Here is a 21,564-nt window from a genome sequence, read left to right on the forward strand (position 1 = left end):
GAAAGTTTCGGCTCTTGAAAGAACCTTGCAAAAGTCGTTTGTCTTATAAGGATTGTAGCCAGTGTATAGGCAGGGCTTTTGTACAGCAAATGTATTTTTGTCTTCAGAATATGGTTTTTATTTTTAAAAATTAATCTGGTTACCCTCTGTAATATAATTCCCTCAAAAATAAATCCTGCCCTTTACCCCTGTCAAAGAAATTCCTCGGTTTTGATCACGAGCCACATAGCATGAGGAAGACTTCCTGACGTGGGTTGTTTCCAGTTTCTGCTTGCGGGTCCATCTGTATTTGAGCAGTTGAAGGGCAGGGTGCAGCAGTGTGGGCCAAAGGATGCAGAGAGAGGATGAGAGCCCTGACCTTCCTCGTGTGCCGCAAGAATGCCTGTGCTTCATGCACGGAGGCAAATCCAGAGGTGACTGTAGGGGTGCTGGGAGAAGTTTTAAGAGTAGTTTAAACAAGAGGACTTCCCCTCCTCTTCCTCACCCCTTCCCTATTCTAACATGAATTTAGCCATAGCGTGTAGCACGGTTTAGTTTCTGTCTTCTCAAGTAGTTGTGGGTGATGCTAATCAATTGCAGCACTAAACTGGGTTCACAGATACTACCTCTGTGTTGCTATGGATGAGAAGCCTGTTCCTGGTTAGTCACCCGCTTGGCTAAAGAGCATAACATCTTAAAATGTACTTGCACAATCTCCTGTTATTATGTGAGTTTGTCCTTGTTTTGTAAAATGACTTCTTTCAGACTCGGATCTCTGAAAAATCTAAAAGGAAAGATGGGGCGGCCAAAGTAGAAAAGGGAAAAGTGATGAAACACTTGCATTCCTTTTGCTGGAATGTACACAACCATTTTTCTTCTGCTTTTCACTTGTTGTGCTGTGGTTCCCAAGGAAAAACAAAGTTAAGTGCCAGCTTGCTTTATTAGGGAAGACAGATTATTTGATTTCTATCTTTTGAAGAAAGCTTTTAGTGAAGTGGGCAAAAAGTCAGGAGTAGTTAAACTACTCCCCTCCTCCTCAGAGGAGGAAAAGTTCTAGGCTTTGCATTACCTTGCTGGTCATCTGCAGACCCAAGGTAGTGCAGTGAGCTGTGTGGATTCTCTGCACAGAGGGGACAGCAGTGAGACCGCACATTTCTTCCAGTTTAGAAGCTTCAGCTGGGCTCAGGGCTGCTGCTCTGAGGCTAGAGCTGTCCCTCTATCCCCAAAATGCTTGTTAACATGTCAAACAGACAAAGCTCTCCTTGTGCGCTGTTTGGGTTTTACAATAGTTTGTTTCCAGTTTTCCATGATCTGGCAAATACAGGAACTTCAGTGGATTTGTCTCAAGTTATGCCCAGGTTCAAAGCATGAATAGCATTTTGACCCAAGGTATAATCTTTTAAGGGGTTGGTTGTCAAATAGCGTGGTGATGGAGGATTGGAGTGGGTTGTAAAATCAAGATTAATTTTGTGTTTATGTAAATCAAATTTCTTAGACTCTTAATTCTGGTAATTTCCTGTGAAATACTGTAGTTAACTGTGAAAAGAAGTTCCTGCACGCTCATTGATTTGATTTTTGTTTTCATTGAAAACTAATTGCATAGGTGGTTTATCCTTTCTTTCAATGATCAAAGCAGCTTCAATAACTGTGATGGAATTGACAAACCTAACATTGAAGCACAGAAGAACTGCTTAAGTGAGAAATGGAGCTGCATTTGTGGGAGTAGCAGGGAAATTCTCCTTTCATCGAGATAGAAACAAATTAAGGAAAAAGCCTCATTTGCTTATTTAGCAATAAAGTCGAGTGTGCTGCAGGCTGATGCCAAATATGTTTCTTCTTATCATTACTACAAGAACCTATCTTGATTTTTTTTTTCTTTTTAAAGGTTCTCTTCTTAGATGCCTGACATCATGGTCTTGATTTTCTTTCAGACCCCAACTGTAAACTAGAAGACAAGACAGATGATGGAGAAGTGCTAGACTGTAAGAAAAGGCCGGATGAAGGGGAGGAGTTAGAAGAAGAAGTTGTGCACAGCTGTGACAGCTGCCTCCAGGTGTTTGAGTCACTGAGTGATATCACCGAACACAAGATTAATCAATGTCAACTGGCAGGTAAACAATACTTACCATTCTGGTGCTTTGTGTGCTGTTCTATTTCTGATTCTCATCCTGCTTCTGATCTCCCTCCTCCTTTCTGAGTTGTTTTACTCCTGCACTCAAATGCTTAGGCGAGACCTTTATAAACAGAGTCATAGATGGGATTACACTGTAAATGGTGCACTGTAAATTTCCTTCAGACCAAGCTTGTATGAATAATTACTGCATTGTCACTGTATTTGAAGTGTTTCTTAGCTGTCTGTGCCTGGCCAGCGCGCGTGTTTTCTTGATTCATACAGTACTGGATTCATTCTGTACTTTGCTTATACACGTGTTTTCCTGAGTCACTTGTGAGCGCAGAGGGTGTTTGTAAGCAGGTCGTAAGTGCAGCCACATAATGAATTTGAACAATGGCATGTTGCAGACCCGGGCTGGATGTTGTGTTAGTCTCATCTATTAACTACCCATGACTGTGCAGTATGCCGTAGCTGAAAGCTGAGAGGAATGAAGCAAATTGTTAGAGGGAAAATAGAATCTCAGCTTAAGTCAAAGGGCAGAACTTGAATGGGTGATCCAATACTGATGAACTGGGCAGTGCTGGGTCAATGGACCTGTACCCAATTCAGGTTCCTCTTTGAAATGATTGTAGACAGGCACCTCACCTAGGAAACTACATGAACCTGCTGAAGTACTTTTGCCCTTTAGATTTAGTAGATCTAAAGGCACGCTCTGTAGGTCCAAATAGACTCTGTATCAACAGAAAGGCATTTGTATTTTTTATCAAAAGGTACTTTAGTTTTAACCTCTACAGTGTAAAGTGTAAGTGTAAAGTGTATATATTTTGCAGTGAAGTTATGTTAAGAACCTTTCTTTAATATCACTTTGTAACCAATGGAAGCCATCCTTTTTCATTTGGGAAAGCTTTTAGAAAGCGTGTATGTGCTCATGTTTGGAGAGCTTTCTGAGTTAGTTTTGATTCCAGTAGAACCATGTCCTGTTAGGATGACACAGAAGTCAAGTGACAGTACTGCTCTTGAGGACTATGTGTGAAAAGAAGGTGAGCAGAAGAGGAATAAGGGGGCAGAAACAGAAGGAAGGTTGAAGAAGTAATTTGAATGTGTAAATTATTTTAATCTCAACTTCAAATTATCAAAGATTAAAATCTGCTGCAGCAAGAAACGTTTACTTTTATTAATATATCACTTTGACTTTTCTTGCCTGTAAAACATTATTTGAACTTCAGATAGTCAATTCTGGCATTCCCTGATCACTCCTGCAAACTTCTAGAATGTATTTGTCTATATGCTTATGGTTTCTGGCTGTATGGATGTTCGCTCTTGACTTTAAAAAAGTTAATGTTTTTCCCTCCTTTTCTTCATACCTCTCTTCTTATGGTTGGACTGGATGATCTCAAAGGTCTTTTCCAACCTAGAGATTCTTGATTCTTTCTTTTGCTCCTTCTACATTGAAAAATTAGTGGCTTTAGCTTGTCTTGTTTTTCTCTTCCAGAAAGCATTGCCCTTGTCCTGATCCTTTGGATCTCCCCTTTCCTGCCTGAGATCCCACTAATTCATCCCTGATTTTTCACTTTGTTCTGATATGGCTCTTTCTCCTTTCTGGTTAGTTAGTTGCTGTCCCCCACTTCTATCAAGTCATTTCTCTGCTTTAAAGCTGCAAGTGGAATGCATTGAACAGTGCTTGCACAGTTGGTTGAGAAACTGAAAAAAAGAAAAGCAGGCTGGGGGACAGTAAGTAGGAAGACTCGCTCCTGAACAGCAGTTCTTGCTGAGAGTTGAGTTGATGAATGAGTCAAAAAAAGTCTGCTGGATTATCAATTTGAGGTGAAATAGTAAAGGCAGGAATGTATGTATGATGTTGGAGTATGAGGGAATGAAAAAAAAATAAAAACCTAACCCCACATCCATCTGGACTACCAGGTTTCAAAAAGCCAACTGTCATCTGTGTCTAAATATAAATTACTAAAATACACCTTGAAGTTGAGAGAGAAGACTGCATGGAATGGTCAGAGTTGAGGATTTCTTCTTTCTTCTGGAGAAAAATACTAAACAGAGCGTTACTGAGATTAATTCAATGCAGGGTCCCAAGCAGCTTGTATAGTCCAACACTAAATATACAATGTTTATGGAAACCTCATCCTTTTAGATTAATTTTAGTTAATCAGTGACAAAAAACTGACAGACATCTCTCTCTTCTGAAGCACAATATGTATTTGACAAAAATAAAGTTTGCTATCAGCATTTTAGGAAAGGTTCTGACTCTTGCCTTTCTCTTGGATTTCCATCAGTGCCTTTGAGTGCACACTCAGATTCAAAGTTTTCAAAAAAATTAATAACCATGCAGGGATGGTTGCACCTCCCAGTCTCATCACAGCCTTCTGACACCACAGCACAATTGCTCTGGTTGTTTCCTTTTGGAGGAGTCCCACTGAAACTAGTAGACACCCTCAGGTATTTGTCTCTAAGTCATTAACAAAAGGCAAGAGGTTTACCAAAGTTTAATTTATTCTGCTATATTCTGTTGTTTTGGTCAACTGTGTCCTCGCTGGAGGAGGGTGGAGTGTATCATCTATTGTGATTGATGATCTTTCCAGTCTGAGCCTAATCTCAGGTACTGAAGAGTTGCCTAAGTTGTATAAACACTAGGGCTCTCAGCCTCTGAAGTTCACTTTTGAGTTCTGAAGCCCTCCAAACCCTGATGTTTTAAGACTGCTAAGAAAGCTGCAACTTGTCTGGATTTTACTCATCTTTGGAGGTGCTCTGTGAGATGTACAGGGAGCTGTACTGCAAGAATTTATGAAATGTGCATGTTGACCCAGCTGTAGGTTTATTTTACATACAGTTGTACTGGGAAAGGGCCAAACAAGATAGTAAAACAATGGTGTAAGATAACCCTTTAGTAAAATCCTGAGTATGAAACATGAGAGTTTAGTTTCTCAGTGTCTTGGCTTCCCCTAATTCTACCAACCTTATAACATGCTTAAGAATGGGGCTTGTCACTGTAGGTTCTCAAATCAGTACTGGGAATTCTAGTTTTTGCATTTGAAATTTTTAGCTGTGTTCTTCTGAAGCTTTGACACTTCAGTGGAAGGAGTAAAATTGCTTCATTGAATCTTCATTCTGCACTCTCAACCAAAGACAGGAATGAGGAGAAGGGAGCTGTTTTATTAAACAGTGGTCCCCATCTTTCAAAGTGTCAGTCACCCCCACGTATTCAGAGGATAGTGGAAGACAAGGGTTACTTACAACCCTGTGAGATTTAGCTCTCGGGATCTTGAATAGCTGTTCTCTTGCAGATTTTTTCAAAGGAGAATAAAAAAGTTCTCCTCAACTGGTTCGTTCCAGTAATCTGTTGTTTGAATTGAACTCATGTTCCTTTTCTAGAGGAGGGCATAGCTGCTAATGTGCATGCTATTGATCTTTTCAATTTGGGTCTGATCCAATATCCATTGAAGTCAATGAAAAGATTCCCATTGACTTCAGTGCAGGATGGAACAGGTCCTTCTTGAGCTATTTAGTAATATTTTTTGCTATCATCTGAAATTCTTGTACTGAAGCTTTCTCTGAAAAGGTGATGATTTATTTATGTTAATTGCTGACAATTCCTGTGATGTTTGTGGAATACAGATAATGGATAAAAGAAGCAAAAAGTAAAAAAATTATTCTTTGCAATACTTGTAACTATGGGCAGATAAAATGCTGAACTATATTAATTTAGTCATTACCAAAGATTGGCAATAAGAATATGGATTTAAGAGTGTTTCTCTGGGATGTTAATGCTTCTGTCACTCTATCATTCATGTGGCATTTCCATTTAATAACTCATGAGCCACTTGCACATTGTCCATCCTCTAAGTTGTGTATACAAGTAAAGGACCCAGTTAGCATGGCTATGAACCTGATGTCCTTTGAGTATATGTCAGTTTGGATCTCACTGTAGGAACATGCATGCAGGATCAATGGTGGTGGACTACTGACAAACCCTCAACTGCACTTTCTCTCCTTCTCTCTCTGAAATAAACCTAACCTTTTGCATTTCTGCCACATATGCTGTTGGTGGGGCACAATTTGTCAGACACTCCCTAATCTTCTGCTGCTTGATTTATAACCTCTTCTCCCTGCGCAGTGCTTTGTGCTGTTCATGTCACCTTTCAGTTCAAATCTACAAGGATCATACTCTATGAAGTGTCCCCTGTATATGTGAGAACTACCTCTCTGCTACCTGGCTGTGTTCAGAGGCATTCAGCTCAAGCTTGTTTCTCCTGAAGATCCCTTTGGCATCAGAAGTCTCAGTCATTACCAGAGTAATACTAGAAAAAGGAGCATCCTAAGGTGCTGCCTTGCTTGCAGTCAAACATGCAGTGAACATGACAGTCTAGTTGGCTGAGCTGTCAAATAACTCAACAGCAATGCTTGTGTTGGTACCCTCCACCTGAATATCAGTAGTCCTAGTGCATGTTACATGGCTTCTCTAGCAGCCCCATCGGCATCAGCAGCTGTAAAACTTGTCTGAAAGCAGGCTACTGATTCATATGCTGTCCTAGCTTCAAGGCTAAGGGTGTTTTGAGGTAAAAAACATGAGGTATTTCCCTGCCAGGGATATTTATTTTACATTTAGGTGATTATGTAGACTTAGTTTTATGCTTTGGGCTCTAGCTTAGCTCTTGAGCTTTGACAGTGTAGTGCTTAGTGCTAGAGCTTTTTATCATAGTCAGCAGGACCAGGGAAGTGATCACCCCCCTGTACTCAGCTCTGGTGAGGCCACATCTTGAGTACTGTGTTCAGATTTGAGCCCCTGAGTACAAGAAAGACATGGAGGCCCTGGAGTGTGTCCAGAGAAGGGCAACGAAGATGGTGAAGGCTCTGGAACACAAGTCTTATGAGGAGCAGCTGAGAAAACTGGGACTGTTTAGCCTGGAGAAGAGGAGGCTCAGAGGAGACCTTATTGCTCTCTACAAGGAGGTTGTGGTGAGCTGCTTCTCACAGATAAGTAGCGATAGAAAAAGAAGGAATGGCTGCAAGCTGCACCAGGGGAGGTTCGGATTAGAAATTAGGAGAACTTTCTTCTCAGAAAGAGTGGTTAGGCATTGGAATGGGTTGCTGAGGCAGGTGGTGGAGTCACCATCCCTTGGAGTGTTCAGGGAAAGACTGGATGAGGTACTAAGGGACATGGTTTAGTTAGTAATATAGGTGGTAGGGGGACAGTTGGACTAGCTGATATTGGAGGTCTTTTCCAACCTTAATGATTATGTGATTCTATGACAGGTTGAGCATATCAGGTATAGCTGAGAGCCATTCATGTTATCCCCCAAGTTATTTTTGATGTTGAAAATGTTACTGGCTATAGTTGTGTCTCCCCTGCACAATGAGGAGATGTAGTTTTGCTCTCTAGCCTTGCTCAAAGATTCCTTTCTCATGCTGTTTCAAAATAATTCCGTGAGATAGATTGGAGACCAGTTGTTTTGAGTGCTGCTCTCCATCAGCACTAGAGTACCAGTAGGCTGGGAGCTTCTGGCTAAGTTAGTATTACCATGTTTCAAATTATGACCAAAATTAATTTTCATGTATATCATCCTTCTGTGTGGTTGAGAAACACCTTAATGCATGCCTAGCAATAAGAACTTGTGCTACCTAACAGCTTCACAGACAGCATGCACCACGAGTGATCATGGACTTAACAAATGGGAGATAACAGATTCCACTGTAATGGTTTCCTTCTCTTGCCTCTTTTCTCTTCCTCCTAGTGCCCAGGAATCTTTCATCTTTCTGAATGAGTTGGTAATGCCAGGACCATCTCCTTCACTAGAAGACTTGAAAACTTTCCAGGGGATTTTGTCCCAAAGGATGTTTGCTGTGCACAGTGAGACTACAATATAAATTTTGTGAGCACTTGGCGTTATCATACTTTGATATCTTAGCTAGAATTGCTCTTCCTGGAGCTGCCCAAATATATTGCAAATCTTGCCACTGTTTTTTCAATTGCCACTATCTGTGTGGAGAAAAGGTACATGTCAAGGATCCTTGGTCATTTCCGTAGTACAGAGAAAAATCTGAGCTTCATAAAAGTGCTTCTGAGGACAAGGACCCTAAGAAATTAAATCTGTGATGCACCAAAAGCATATTCATCTGCCTCATTGCAGTTTGTGGCACACTGCCAAGCACTGTTTGCCAAGTACAGTCACTTCACTTGAGAGAGTCACCCTGTTTCTCTTGAGAATTCCTGCACCAAGGTCTGCATATGGATTTTACATTAAACAGTTATTGAATGAAAGACAAACAGTGCTTGGACTGGGGACTTGAGCTTAGGCCTCTTTTTCCTTAGAGGGCTTCCCATTTGCTGTACTACAGAGACATGCTTCTACTTTTCCATTTGCTTTGGCCTTCTGACTTCTTTTCCACAAAATTGCATTCTGTTTGACCGAGACAGTGGAAAGCAGACCCTCTCCTCCCGTTTCCTGTCCCAGGCAACACACATGGTAGTTCAATGCTCTTCTTTGAGTTCGCAAGTTGTGGACTCATCCTTTCAGAATTACATTGCTCAGGACCTAAATCTGCAAATCTAAATCCTAGATATTTGGGGAACGAGGTGGTAACTACAGGCTCTGTCTCCAAAGATCTGAGAGTAATGTAAAGCCTGTCAGTGGACTTGGAATATGTATATGCATTACAGAATGGCCAAGGCATGCTGAAATCATTGCAATTTGGAGAGTACACCTTACAGAGCTTCACATACAGAACTTCAAGCTCCTTGGTGGGATAAATGGTCTTGATAATTTCATTCTTAGATTTTTATGTCAAAATTCTGTATAAATACTTATGTAGGTGGCTTGGGACTGTTCAGATGTGGAAGGATCTTATATACGCTGGAGCTGAAAGCTGTGAAAGTAGACTGCATAGTCTTCCTGCTATTCTTCAAAACCTCTGTGCTTACCTTGAGATGTGGTAGATCCATGATGAACAGCCAACATGGACAAGGAGGCATAAACTCCTCCTCCTTTTGCTTGGAAACCATTAATCCCTGCTCTTGAGGTTATTAATCAGTCATAAAACTAGTAGATCCTCACCTCCTGGGTGTTTTAAAAGCAGCCTGTTGCACTTCCTGAGTTGTCTGTCAGTGACCCCTAGTAAATGAGAGCAGCTGATTACTGTATCATGGAACTGTTACTCTTGACTCAGGGAACCCCTGTAATAAACCTGTTCATGAGGATTAAATGCCAGAAATCTTGTTCTGTTTGGAGGTGGGAAGGGAAGAAAGTGGTAGTATCTTCCAGGGGGTTTTGAGTGCTCCCTCTATATCATAGAATCACAGAAGAGTTTGGGTTGGAAGGGACCTTAAAGATCAGGTAGTTCCAACCCCTCTGCCATGGGCAGGGACACCTTCCATTAGACCAGGTTGCCCAAAGCCCCATCCAACCTGTCCTCGAACACTCCCAGGGAGGGGGCAGCCACAGCTTCTCTGGGCAACCTGTGCCTCACCACCCTCACAGTGAAGAATTTCTTCCTAATAGCTAATCTAATGCCACCTTCTTTCATCTTAAAGCCATTACCCCTTATGCTATCACTGCACTCCCTGATAAAGGGTCCTTCTCCATCTTTCCTGTAGGCCCCTTTAGCTACTGTAAGACTACCATAAGGTCTCTCATTCTCTTCTCCAGGCTGAACAATCCCAACTCTCTCAGCCTGTCTTCACAGGAGAGGTGCTCCAGCCCTCTGGTCATCTTCATTGATCTTTCTTACAATTGTATTTTTTCCTCAGTTTTGCTTCCTATTTTCCTCTTATTCTAGCCTGGTTTTCCATCACAGACAGGTGATTCTTTTAGCACATATTGGAAAGTGTAGCTTTTGTTGGATACCTGCTCTATGTGTCCACCAAGGTCTTTATACTGTGTGAACCTGAACTCCCAGCATAATAGCAGGATAACCATGACATCAGAGCCAGTGTCTCTGCACCAATGGACAATGGAGGAAACCGTTGCCTTGCTGAGTACCATGGACAGAGACAACTCATTGCTGGACCTGGAAGTCGTGGTCTGCAGCAGAAACCACTCAATTAGAGACTGGAGTTCTCTCACTGGCAAAGGGGCTTGATGTAGGCAGCTTCAGTGCGGGGGTTACCAGGTCTGCTACTGAGAGACAGTATAACTGTGTCTCAACTGTCTTTCACATTTAATCAATCTACCACCATGTATGATGTTATTAGGGCTCATCTTGCAGCAATCAATGCCTTACTGGACAAATAGGGTATGGCAGCAGAGTAACTTGCTGTCACACATGAAAGGTACCCACTCCTGTCTGGAACAGGAATCCAATCATCCCTGGACTTGGGCATCTCACATTTGAACCATGCTTTTGATCAATTTTGTTCAAAGTTTCTTAAGTAAATAATCTTTCACTGAAGTTAATGCATGAATATTGAGGACAACAGTACACTGTTAAAAGACCCCATGTGCCTGTCACCCAGAGCCTGTTTTCAGCATGTACTCAGAGGTTTATGTAAACAATATACCTTACTTCAGTGTCTTCTTCCCAAGTCATGCTTAGCAGTAGCACTTATGGCCATAGTCCTAAGCTGAACCAGAGGACATGTCTATGTGGTGCTTTTTTGACATGGGACTGTGAAGGCATCAAATAGGCATACCTGGCACACCATTGTGTGTGAGTGCATTAAGCTCTGGGAGGCGCTACAACAACATTATAAATAGTTCCTCTTCTGACTTTGGTATTTTGTTGCTACCAAGCTAGCGCTACCTCATCGTCCCTGTCTCCAAGCACTGACTTACCCAGCTCCTTTGCTTTTTGGTATTTAGTTCATGTGCATCCCTTCACTCTGTTGAAAATCTGCCCTAGCTCGATCCAGAACTTTGCTTTGTTACACTGACAGTCTGTTGCTCCATTTATTTATAGCCACTGCTGGGTGTTCTAAAGGTCAAGCCGTTTCCTCACGGAGCATTTCCAAATGGGCAGTACAGGGTATCTCTCTGTGTTCCCATTTGGCTACTGTGTCTTTCCCACTGAATATTAACTTCACTGTCCCAGAGCTTGAGTGACATCTCCCGCCTGTTTCAGAAGAGGGTCCAATTTCCAAGATCTGCCAGGTGATGACATGAGGTAATCCACTGACCTTTTTCAAGCATTGTGTGGAGGACGTAACTGCCAAAGCTCATTCCAGTTCTGGGAGAGCAGTACTATAATCACTATTTGATCTATGCAGCTGAAATTCCTAATTCTCATTGTCCAAGGAAGACTGTTGCCTGCAGGGGAGAAAAGGGAGGGGGCAGGGGGAATCATCAACACTGGCACATATGTGAAGAAGAAAAAATAGTCATTACTTACCCTATGATAACTACGCTGCTTCCAATTACTGTTGTAATCAATATAGATCCTGTGGCCAAGCTTGTCTTGCTTTTCACAGTCCTCAGTAATACAGACTTTGAATTGTAAAGCCGCTGCTGATACAGGTTCGTAGCTACCCTGACCTTTACCCAGTACAGTGGGAATTCATGTGTATGATTCTAATAGACACACTATTAAAAATAAAATAATGATTGTTTAGCATGTATGCACATATACACACCTACAGTCCATATTGCCTCTGGTGTTTCAGAGAATCAGTTACTGTAGAGTAAATACCTGTTGTTTATTACATGCTTCTATTTTACTGGAATATTTACATATAGTATATTGTCAGTGTATTACAAAATGGGTCTTGTTGCCATGACAAATGAGTCTTTTTAAGTGGTGAATTTCCTGCACCTTCTAAAATAATTTTCTTGAAATACTTGCTGTTTTTATTATTGGTGCTTGCTTTAATTACCATTTAGAAATGAACGGAATGGGAGGTACAACAGATTATCATTACTTATATGTTCAGCAGTTAAATTCATAGCTTGAAAGCCAAATGTAGCAAAATGCCCCACAGCTCTTTAACACTTTGCTTAATACAGTTGTAGAAGAACCTTAATTCGTGTTTATACAATCAGCTGTAGAGTGTTAAGGCTTCCGGGTGATGTGGAAGTTTACTAACACACCACCTATATGGTCTCATACAGGCTTTATCCTCTCAAGCCTCATCTGCAGGGTATAAAAACCCTCTTTTTATGAAAAAGGGAATTGTTGGAGGGGAAAAGCCCTCAAAGACATTCCAGTCCCTGCCTGATCTTGGCATAATAACCTTTCTGAGATGGTTGTAAAATCACTCTGTTAGAGGTAGTAGGGTTAAGACAGAGAGAAAGCACATCTTCTTTCACCCAGGGTGTTCTGAGCTGTGCCTTGTGCTTCTCTTTTTGAGAAAGACACCTATTGTATTGAATGTTGTGGAAATCCACTGTGATGTTCAGATAGGAACTTAGCCCTGGCACAGGGTGCTGCACCTATGGAAAATGCTGGAACCTGCAGTCCCTTTTACTAAAGCCCCTCTGTTTTTCACAAGACACCAGATATGCCGTTAATTTCAACCAAAAATGACTGATAGTTGAGGCAAACTCTTTCTTAATGCGAACCCTTAATATTCCTAATTTTATATCCCTGTACATGTACTAAGAGGTCATAGTCCTTAGCTGGGGATATCATTTGGGAATGCTGTAGTGTAACTGAGATCTATGACCTCTTAATAAGCATCAGGAGAAGGAGATGGGGATCATTCTACAACATGCCCTGGGGGTACTTTCCCTTCAAGAAGGCAAGCTGGAACTGTTCAACTTTTTTCTTTCTTTCAGTTTTTTACCTTCAGGGGGAAATTGATCGATTTGGAGATGATTATTCCATAATCTCTGAATTTTTCTAGTCTACACTGCAATGGGAACTCCTTGAAGTTTAAAGGGGTTGTGTCTCCTGTGTGCACTGTGGAATGAACCCAAGGAGTTTATGGGGACAGCAGTTCCCTTAGCACAGTTAGTGTAATAGTAGGCAAGTTTGGAACTAAAATACCAGGAGGGTCCATGGACAGAAAAGGGTAAATTTGTTATTAAATTTGGCTGACTGAGCATGATCACTTCTCTCAATGGATGCTTCAGATGGGATTTGGTTTTGGGAGAGGAAGGTGGGGTTTTTCCAGAAATGTGGATGTATTAAAAACACGGTAGAACTGAGAGTTACAGTGGTGAGTTGAAGCAAACTAGAGAAGTTGAACTTCTCCACTAGACTTATAAAAACCTCAGACTTGACAAAGAGTATTTGACATGGATTTAATAATGACATGAAATGCTGAAACTTTGTGAAATTTTGAATTAAATTTACTCTTAATAATGTTACCAAAATCATGTTAAATTTAAACACGTACAAGTAAAGTGATTTAATATTTTTTCTGCCATATTTCTGAAGAACATTAAATGCAGTAAATTATTTTGCATGTATGTAAACAAGGAAAGCATGCTTTCAGGACAAGGAATGAACTGGAGTGCTTCAAAATATCTTTTGAAATAGAACTCTATGTAAGACAGTGGCATGGATTGGCACTTGGTCGATATGTATAATATATGGGAATTCATTTTAAATTTCATTAAAATACCTGTCACTGGTTTATTACCTCCCTTGCCGTGACCAGAACTGGTGTCTCTCGTTTGTTTTACTGCTGGATCCCAGCAGGAAGTGCAGTCTAATGACTGAAGGAAGGTTGGGTGACTCATGCGGGGGAGGCTGGAGAAGGGTCAAGTTTTTCAAGTACTTTGCAAACCTTCTACCAGCTGTAAAAGCAAAGCATAGGGAAGTGAAATGGCAGTTGCTAATTTACCTTTCTCTGGCAAATGCAGGCTTCAGCATGAGTGCATAACACATCAGTTTTACTGTTAAGACATAAATTAACATAAATAATTTTTCATATGTATGCATTTGTTTCTTACTGTTATTATCTGACTTCAGTACATGGCCAGAAGTGACGCTTGGATTTTTGCAAAACACTGAGCATGTTTGATCTTTCCTGTAAATTCAGTTTCTAAGCAACACATCCTTTGTCCTGAACTATATTAATATGTCAATAACTGTAGATTCTAATTAGTCTTTTAAACTGCATTTGAAAATACCTAAAGCAGTTAATCATATTTGCTTTTTCTGTCTTGTTATGATTAGAATATGTTGCATTGCAGGACAAGTTTTCATTTACTAGGCATGTGTGTAGCCAGACTAGGGAATGGTGTTCAGGTTTTGTCCATCAGTTGTTGGCTGTATCTTTGCTTCACTGAAACCAATGGAAATGTCATTACTATGTTCACTGAGAGCAGGACTTCCACTAGGGAGTTAAAATTCTTATTCGACTGTATTACTGCTCTCAGGGTTCTTCTCCGTGGCACTCAGATCTCTGCCTTTCCAACACTCTTTATTGTTTCAAAGTAGCCAGTGCTAAACAAACTTATTTCCAAATAGCGCTTTCCAAACAAGTGGCTCTGGTATTAATCCTACAGTTGCAGGTTAATTTTTAAGTAGAAGAGTGTTCCTTGTCTGACAAGATACCAGGTGCTATCAAAAGCAAAGGCTGAGAAAATGGAAGAATACAGTTTATCTTATTAAAATTAGATTTAGTCTCTTTTGTGACTCTTTCCACCTGGAGGGGGGTCATTGTCTTTGATTTTCTCTACTTATTTGGTCTCCTTATTCTTACTACCAGGGATCTACTTTTCTTTTCTTGTTATCTGTATAGTTTCCATTCTCTTACTGAGTGTTTCTGGAGGTTTGCTTTTATTTCTATTGCGTTTTCCACTATCAGCGGGTCAGGTATCCCTGCAGTTCTCCCTTTGGCTGAGAAGGGTGGAGATGATTTTCTCTCATGCTGGAGTATCCCACTGCTTCTCTCCTTCTTGTCTGTTCTCCCTGCTTTTTGACTCTCCACTTTTCTACTGTTTGTTCCCTTTTTGCCTCTAGGATCTTTCTCTCTCTAGAATAGTGCTGCTGTTCTTACTGGGTACTTCAGCAAGAATAGCAGACTGAAACTCACTCAATATATTTAGTTTCATTCTACAGACTCTGCTGGACTAGATGCTTTTTATAGGAAACAAGAACATACATGCAATCTCAGGTCTGCAACCCATCTTGTTATTTGCACAGTCATCCATCGCAACAGCCTTATTCTTCGTTTGATCACTTTTTAATCATTTTAGAAATGTTCCAGCTTTTGTGTAAGGTTTTCTTAGTAATATACCACAGTGGCTACTAATGAAAGCGTCACAAGAATTTCCCAAGTGGTAAGAACATTTGTCCCTCGTAGCATGGGGCAAAAAGAGTGTTGGATATGCCATAGAGTCCATGGTTTTTGTCATCTCAATGCAGTCGTAGCCGGCCCTGATTTATTGTTGAGAGTGAGTTTGTGTATACTGAGTTGGCTTCATGAGAGCCTGACAGCTTTTTCTATTGCATTTCAGTTATTGGACAGTGTCTGAATTGCTTAAAAATTACTTGTGCAGTTCTCCTCTATGGGCAGAGGAAAAGGCACAATACAAATTAAAGACTAAATTTTACCTATTGCATAATTCATTGGCTTGGATATGAAATCACAGAATCTCTGTATGTTGTGGGTCCCACAGATTTTTTCATACAATGTTTTTGAAACCACACCTCAGTTAGTGGATCTGATGCTGTGAGGGTGGTGAAAGGAGCCAGCGGATGTAACTGATTAATGAATACATGTTCACTGTGTCATTATTGTTCTTTGCATGTGGGGCAAACCTTATATTTGATATGTCTGTAAGAATTGCACAATCCCTTTCAGTCTCTGTGCTCCAAATCTTTTTTACAACTATGTATCTACACTACCACGAAATATAGCTGGCTTTGCAGAGGAGAGCAGCTAAGACCCGTGAGAGACAGTGGGGGAGACAGGAAACTCTGGCCAAGAACAATGTGGCAAACCTCCTGCTTTTGTGAAAAATGCCACAGCATCTCTGCTGTCCACAAAAAGCAGATTGCACTGCAACTTTGAATGTGTGACTGGATGGGATGGTTATTCCACACATGCATTGCCAAAAAGTGGCCGATGCTTTGTCTTTCAGGTGAGTAAGGCTCGTGGGAGCTCTGTGTTTCGAAATGGTATGACTCTTCTGTGTCACTCCTTCGTTTCAGAGGTAACTGACAGCACAAGCAAGCTCTTTTACCATCTGCAGAGGGAGGCTGGCCCTGGTAACCCAGCCACAGCCCTAGAAACTGTTCCGCATGCAAGCGCTGTCAGTCCCACACAATTCTGAATCATGGGGTCGAGGAAGCAGCTCAGGGTAGTGTTTAACCCTAAAGTCGTATCCTGGCCCTCCCTTTTCTCCTTGCCTCTGTTCTCTGGGAGCTCTAGCACAATATTTTGACTTGTGAGCCCAGAGGGTTGACTGTGTGGCAGACACTTAAGGTAATTATGGGCTTACTTATACATTTTACTGTCAAATTACGTAATTTTCGATAGAGGGCATAATGTATGCTTTCTAATACACGCTCATTGAGGCTTGGGGCTCTGCCTCTTACAAGATAGCTTGAAAATCAAACCATGTGTTCTAACAGACCCCAGTACAATTGCCATAAAAAAAATGCAACATTCCCCCCTTTCCTTCTATAATGCTCTAAGATGTATAAATACAGGAGGATCTGTGGAAGAAAAGGTTGGTTTTGAAATCCTTTACTGTAATATGTGGAATGTGTTTACTAAACTGTGGAAGCTATTAGAGGTACAGGAGATGTGTATTTAGGTAGTCAGTGTGCTGTTGATGAGTTGAGACATGGAATAATCATTCTTTCATCAGCCAAGTCTAGTAAATATGGATTGCAATCCAAATGTTACTTACATATCTTGTAGGCTTGCCAGCTATTCTCTTATCAGCAAAGTATATAGTTTTATCAGAACTACCTGCCTGCTTCTGAGGAGGGAGAATGGGAAGAGCAAAGAATGACATCTTTTACAAAAAAAATGAAAAAGAAAATGAATTGTTTTACTATTGACTGAAAATAAATTTTGAATTCACATTGCAGTTGCATTTGGTGACACATGAACTGAAAAAATTTTGAGTGTAAAGATGGTTCTAAACATTTCTTCTCTTCCCGAAGTGTCTTTTTTGGATGGGAAAGAGACACATTTTTCAGCAAAATAGAAAAAGATGTTGTAAGTTTTGACTGGCTCTAGGTTGTTCATGATAGTATCGTCTTTCCCTTTCTTTCTTATACATTGCTTAAAATGCTGGATAACAGATTCTTCTTTCTTACTGCTTCCCAATAAGCAGTTAAATCAGATTGAAAGAGGAGTAGTTGTGAATTAATTAGATTGCCTGTTAGCTTTAGGGACATGGCTCCAATATAGAACTCTTCAGTTGCATTTTGTAAAATACTGTGTGCCCATACAGGTGTTGTATATTAAAATTCCAATATAATTATGTTTTATGTTCCAATTAAAAATATGTTTTGCAATTGGCATGTTTGCTAGCATTTAATCTATGAGAATCATGGACAGTCTTCTATTTTTTCCCTTTAAGTCGCTACATCATCTCCTGGATCAAAAAAGTATCTATTTTTGTGTGTGAATAGCTACCCTACACTGCTGAAATGCTTCTAAAATAACATGTGTAGTATAATATTATTGTGTAAGTAAAGACTGTAACATTCCCCTTTTCCAGACCTGATGAGCATAATCAGGCGTACCATATTTTAGGAAACACTAAACTTCTCTGAGCAAAATGCCTGCAGGATCTCATGTTTCTCTCCCTATTTCTATTAAAAAAAATAAAAAAGAGACAGACCTGGCTCAGGTTTATGTAGTTTATTTCATTCACTCATGCCATGAGTGAATTAATCATTCAAAGATAGATAACCAAATAAAGTTGCTTTACCTTAAAATTTGCAGCTGCAGAACTGATCTGAAAAGGACTCCTCATATGGTCTTTGGGATGATTCTTCTGTATCTAGTCTGCACTGTTTTCTTTGAGCCCAAGCAGGGAAGAGGAAAGAATGAAATCCCTATTTCCAATCTAAGGCATCCTTGGTGACTTGTTTCCTCCCTGATACTTAAAATTAAACCCACCCAGCAAGCCTACTTTCTTAGCATTACCAGAAGAACCACTGTTTTCTCTAAACTGAGGAAGCATAAAGAAATTATTCCCAGACTGAAAGCCAGTAAACTTCAGGCTAGAATTTACCTTTACAGATAAAGGTAAGTAATTTCACAGAATATTAACCTTCTGCACACTGCCTCATTATTCAAGGCCATGTCATTCTAACTTCTTGTCTTCCCTCGCCACTTCTCTTTATTTTTTAACTTTCTTACCTTTCTTCCTTTCTGTACCACATTTGCTGAGAATAAGGAAGACTCTTGCACTGGTAGAAAGGGAAATAATGTAGCTGTGTGTTTGATCTGCTTTTTTAAATAATATACTTTATGAGCAGTGAAAAATCCAAACATCAACGACTAATGTTGAGAATTTTTGTGTTACAAATATTTGCCTGTCCTATCAGACGAATCATAAATGAAAGAACAGACATGGTTATTGTCATGATTTAACCCCAGCTGGCAACTAAGTCCCTTGCAGCTGCTTGCTCGCTCACTCCCCCTCAACGGGGCGGGTGAGAGAATCAAAGAGTAAAAGTGAGAAAACTCGTGGGTTGAGATAAAGACAGTTTAGGAGGTGAAGCAAGAGCTGCACGTGCAGGCAAAGCAAAACGAGGAATTCATTCCCCACTTCCCATGGGCAGGCAGGTGTTCGCCCATCCCCAGGACAGCAGGGCTCCACCACTGGTAACGGTTACTTGGGAAGATAAACGCCATCGCTCCCAATGTCTGCCCTTCCTCACTTCTTCCCCATCTTTATGTGCTGAATATAATGTCATATGGTATGGAATATCCCTTGGGTCAGTTGGGGCCAGCTGTCCCAGCTTTGTCCCCTCCCAACTCCTTGTGCACCCCTAGCCTGCTCACTGGTGGGGTGGGGTGAGAAGCAGCAAAGGCCTTGGCTCTGTGTAAGCCCTGCTCAGCAGTGATGAAAACATCTCTGCGTTATCCACAGTTTTCAGCATGATTCTGAAACACAGCCCCATACAAACTACTATAAAGAAAATTAACTCTACCCCAGTCAAAACCAGCACAGTTATTCGATGCAGATTTGAGGAAGAAACAGTGGAAATTATTGTACTTTGTTGCTGACAGGAAAATTAATACAAGCTGTTGCTCCCTCATGAAGAAAATAGGTTTAAAGTCCACTCATTTCTTCCATTGTTAAGCCATGAGTAGATATTAAGCTGTTTAAAATTACTGATCCTGAAAAGCCAACCTACATGAAAGAAGTTCAGGGAGTGCATAGTTGAATGTGGGGGGACCAGGTGAGAGTAGATGAATTAGACAAATTACCGTCACTTTTCATAAGTAATTACTTACAGTCAGAATCCTCTGCTTCGTGTAGATAATTAGTAGCTTCAATGTTTTCATCCAGAGCAAGCCACACAGCTTTTTTTTTTTTTAAAATAATTTTGAACTTCCATTTTGTAATGACTGGTGAAGAAATACTGAGTATATCTCTCTTAAATCCTGTCTGTCTGGGGTTTAACTCCCAATGTGACAGTACCTTTTTGCCTTAGGCCTTTGATGTATTTATCCTCACAGTGTCTCAGAAAGGTTAGGAAGATCTAAGGGTACTTAAAAATTAAATCAAAAAATGAACTTAATCACTTAAGGTGAGATATATGTGCTTGCATCTGAAGTTGTGATCCTGAAGCACTTTGCTCAGCTGTTACCTCCCCTAAAAGACACCTTTCTGGCATACTTAATTGTCCCTTGTCTCAGCCTGAGCCCAGAACTACCACTGCTTTCTCTAAGCTGAGGAAGCACAAAGAAATTATTCCCAGACTGAAAACCAGTAAACTTCAGAGAAGAATTTAATTTCACAGGCAAAGGTAAATAATTTCACTGATATTAACACTCTCCACATGTCTTTGTTCTTTGGACCATCCCACAATCTAATGCTTTCCATTACTTCTTCCAGGCCATCGGTGAAGGAAACTTTTGTGCATAAGGTGAAATGACATACCAGGGAATTGCTATTCAGGAATGCTCCACTTCCAGATCTGGGGCATTAAGATGCACGGGTTATTTGAAAAGAAAAAAGTACCACACACAACAGGCGTAATGAGAACTCTGCCTCGCCTGTTCAGATTGTTCTCAAATACCATCAGGCAGTTAAAGCACAGGGAAATGCTGCTGGACATCCTCTGTTAGAGCTGTGAGGAATGAAGGATGTGAAGAGGAGGTTCTTTGTTTAGCAGTGTTGCATTTCTCACTATTTTTTGTCCTTTTCCTCTGGGAATATATGGCATTCCAGGATGAAATTACTGGTACAAAGCAGACCTACTAATTGAATTAGAATTGTATCTAGCCTTTCCCTTATACTAGTTATGCCAAATAATGCTGCTCCAGGGAAGTAAGTCATGGTGCATGTGTATGCTACCAATCACTCCCACAAAGGATTTCCATATAGCTGTAATGTTACTGAGCCGGTTTCCATGTTGTCCTTTTCCCATGAGAGGTTGTACCATTGTATTTGGGATACAAAGTGACTTCTTGCAACTCTGAATTTAGGCTTTGTGGAACCTGACTGGGAAATAAGATCTGGACATATCAAACTTGCACCAATAGTTCTTTGCTACAAGGTTATATATTGATTTAAACTGTTGGGTCCTATCCATCAAAGCTTCTATTTCAGAAAACATTTTCTGGGAATCTTTCTTTATGAAAAGTATAGCAAGCTCTTAAACAGATTGCTACTATTTATAGAATTGTATTCAGAAGTGTGTGTTTTATTTGAGATCTCAAATACCTATCTCTGCAACTCCAAAGGAAAGGATGAGACTTTAAAGATCGGAGGGCAACATCTGTTAACTCTGGCTGTTTTGCATATCTATATACCATGTAACTGTGTTCAAATGATTTGAAAATAGCTATGCATAAAAGTGTGCCCAACGTTTAGTTTACTGACCATAATGTGCTACTCATTGAAAGGAGATTACAACTTGCAAATGGATCTCCAGTCTAAGCAATTTTGCAGACTTGTAAAATGTCTTATGTGAAAGACATCAAAAGATGTCAAATCATGTAAGTAAGACAAAGTGGAAAACATGATTGCTAAAATGTTTAATTGCTGAATAAATACCTTAATAGCAGAAAGGATATGGAGGTGCCCAGGACCTATGTCACTTTGCACCAAAAGCTAACAAAGCTGTCCTCTGTTCCTCCACCCTCATCATTGCTCTAATGTAATTTATGAAACTTAGAAGGTTTAAGTATCGGCATGGATAAATGTGAGCAGACAAACCAGTAAACAATACTGTATCTCCATGTTTTTAAGTGATGCTGAAAGCAGATCTATCATCCAAAATGAGGGAACAGAACTCTGAATTTCAGGGCAGTCACTTCACATACTCACACAAGGTTAACCTTTCCTCTAGAAGTAGTAGTTAGGTATTACTGTGGCAGCCTTCTTTGGCCTTTTATTTGCTGTTACTTATTGGTGTTTGCTAGAGCAAGTGAAGGA

At 40.4% G+C, this 21,564-nt stretch overlaps 1 protein-coding gene across 1 annotated transcript in view; it reads left to right on the plus strand.

Annotated features, from left to right (window-relative positions):
* Positions 1-21,564, plus strand: part of ZNF521 (zinc finger protein 521) — a gene marked incomplete at its 3' end in the record, with an annotated part of 208,115 nt that overhangs the window by 21,138 nt on the left and 165,413 nt on the right. The window contains exon 4 of the mRNA XM_084260613.1: positions 1,911-2,090. Within this exon, the coding sequence (XP_084116739.1) occupies positions 1,911-2,090 (180 nt within the window). The remainder of the gene's footprint in view (positions 1-1,910; positions 2,091-21,564) is intronic.

Source organism: Gallinula chloropus (genome assembly GCF_964237585.1).
Source record: "Gallinula chloropus genome assembly, chromosome: 2".
NCBI lineage: Eukaryota > Metazoa > Chordata > Aves > Gruiformes > Rallidae > Gallinula > Gallinula chloropus.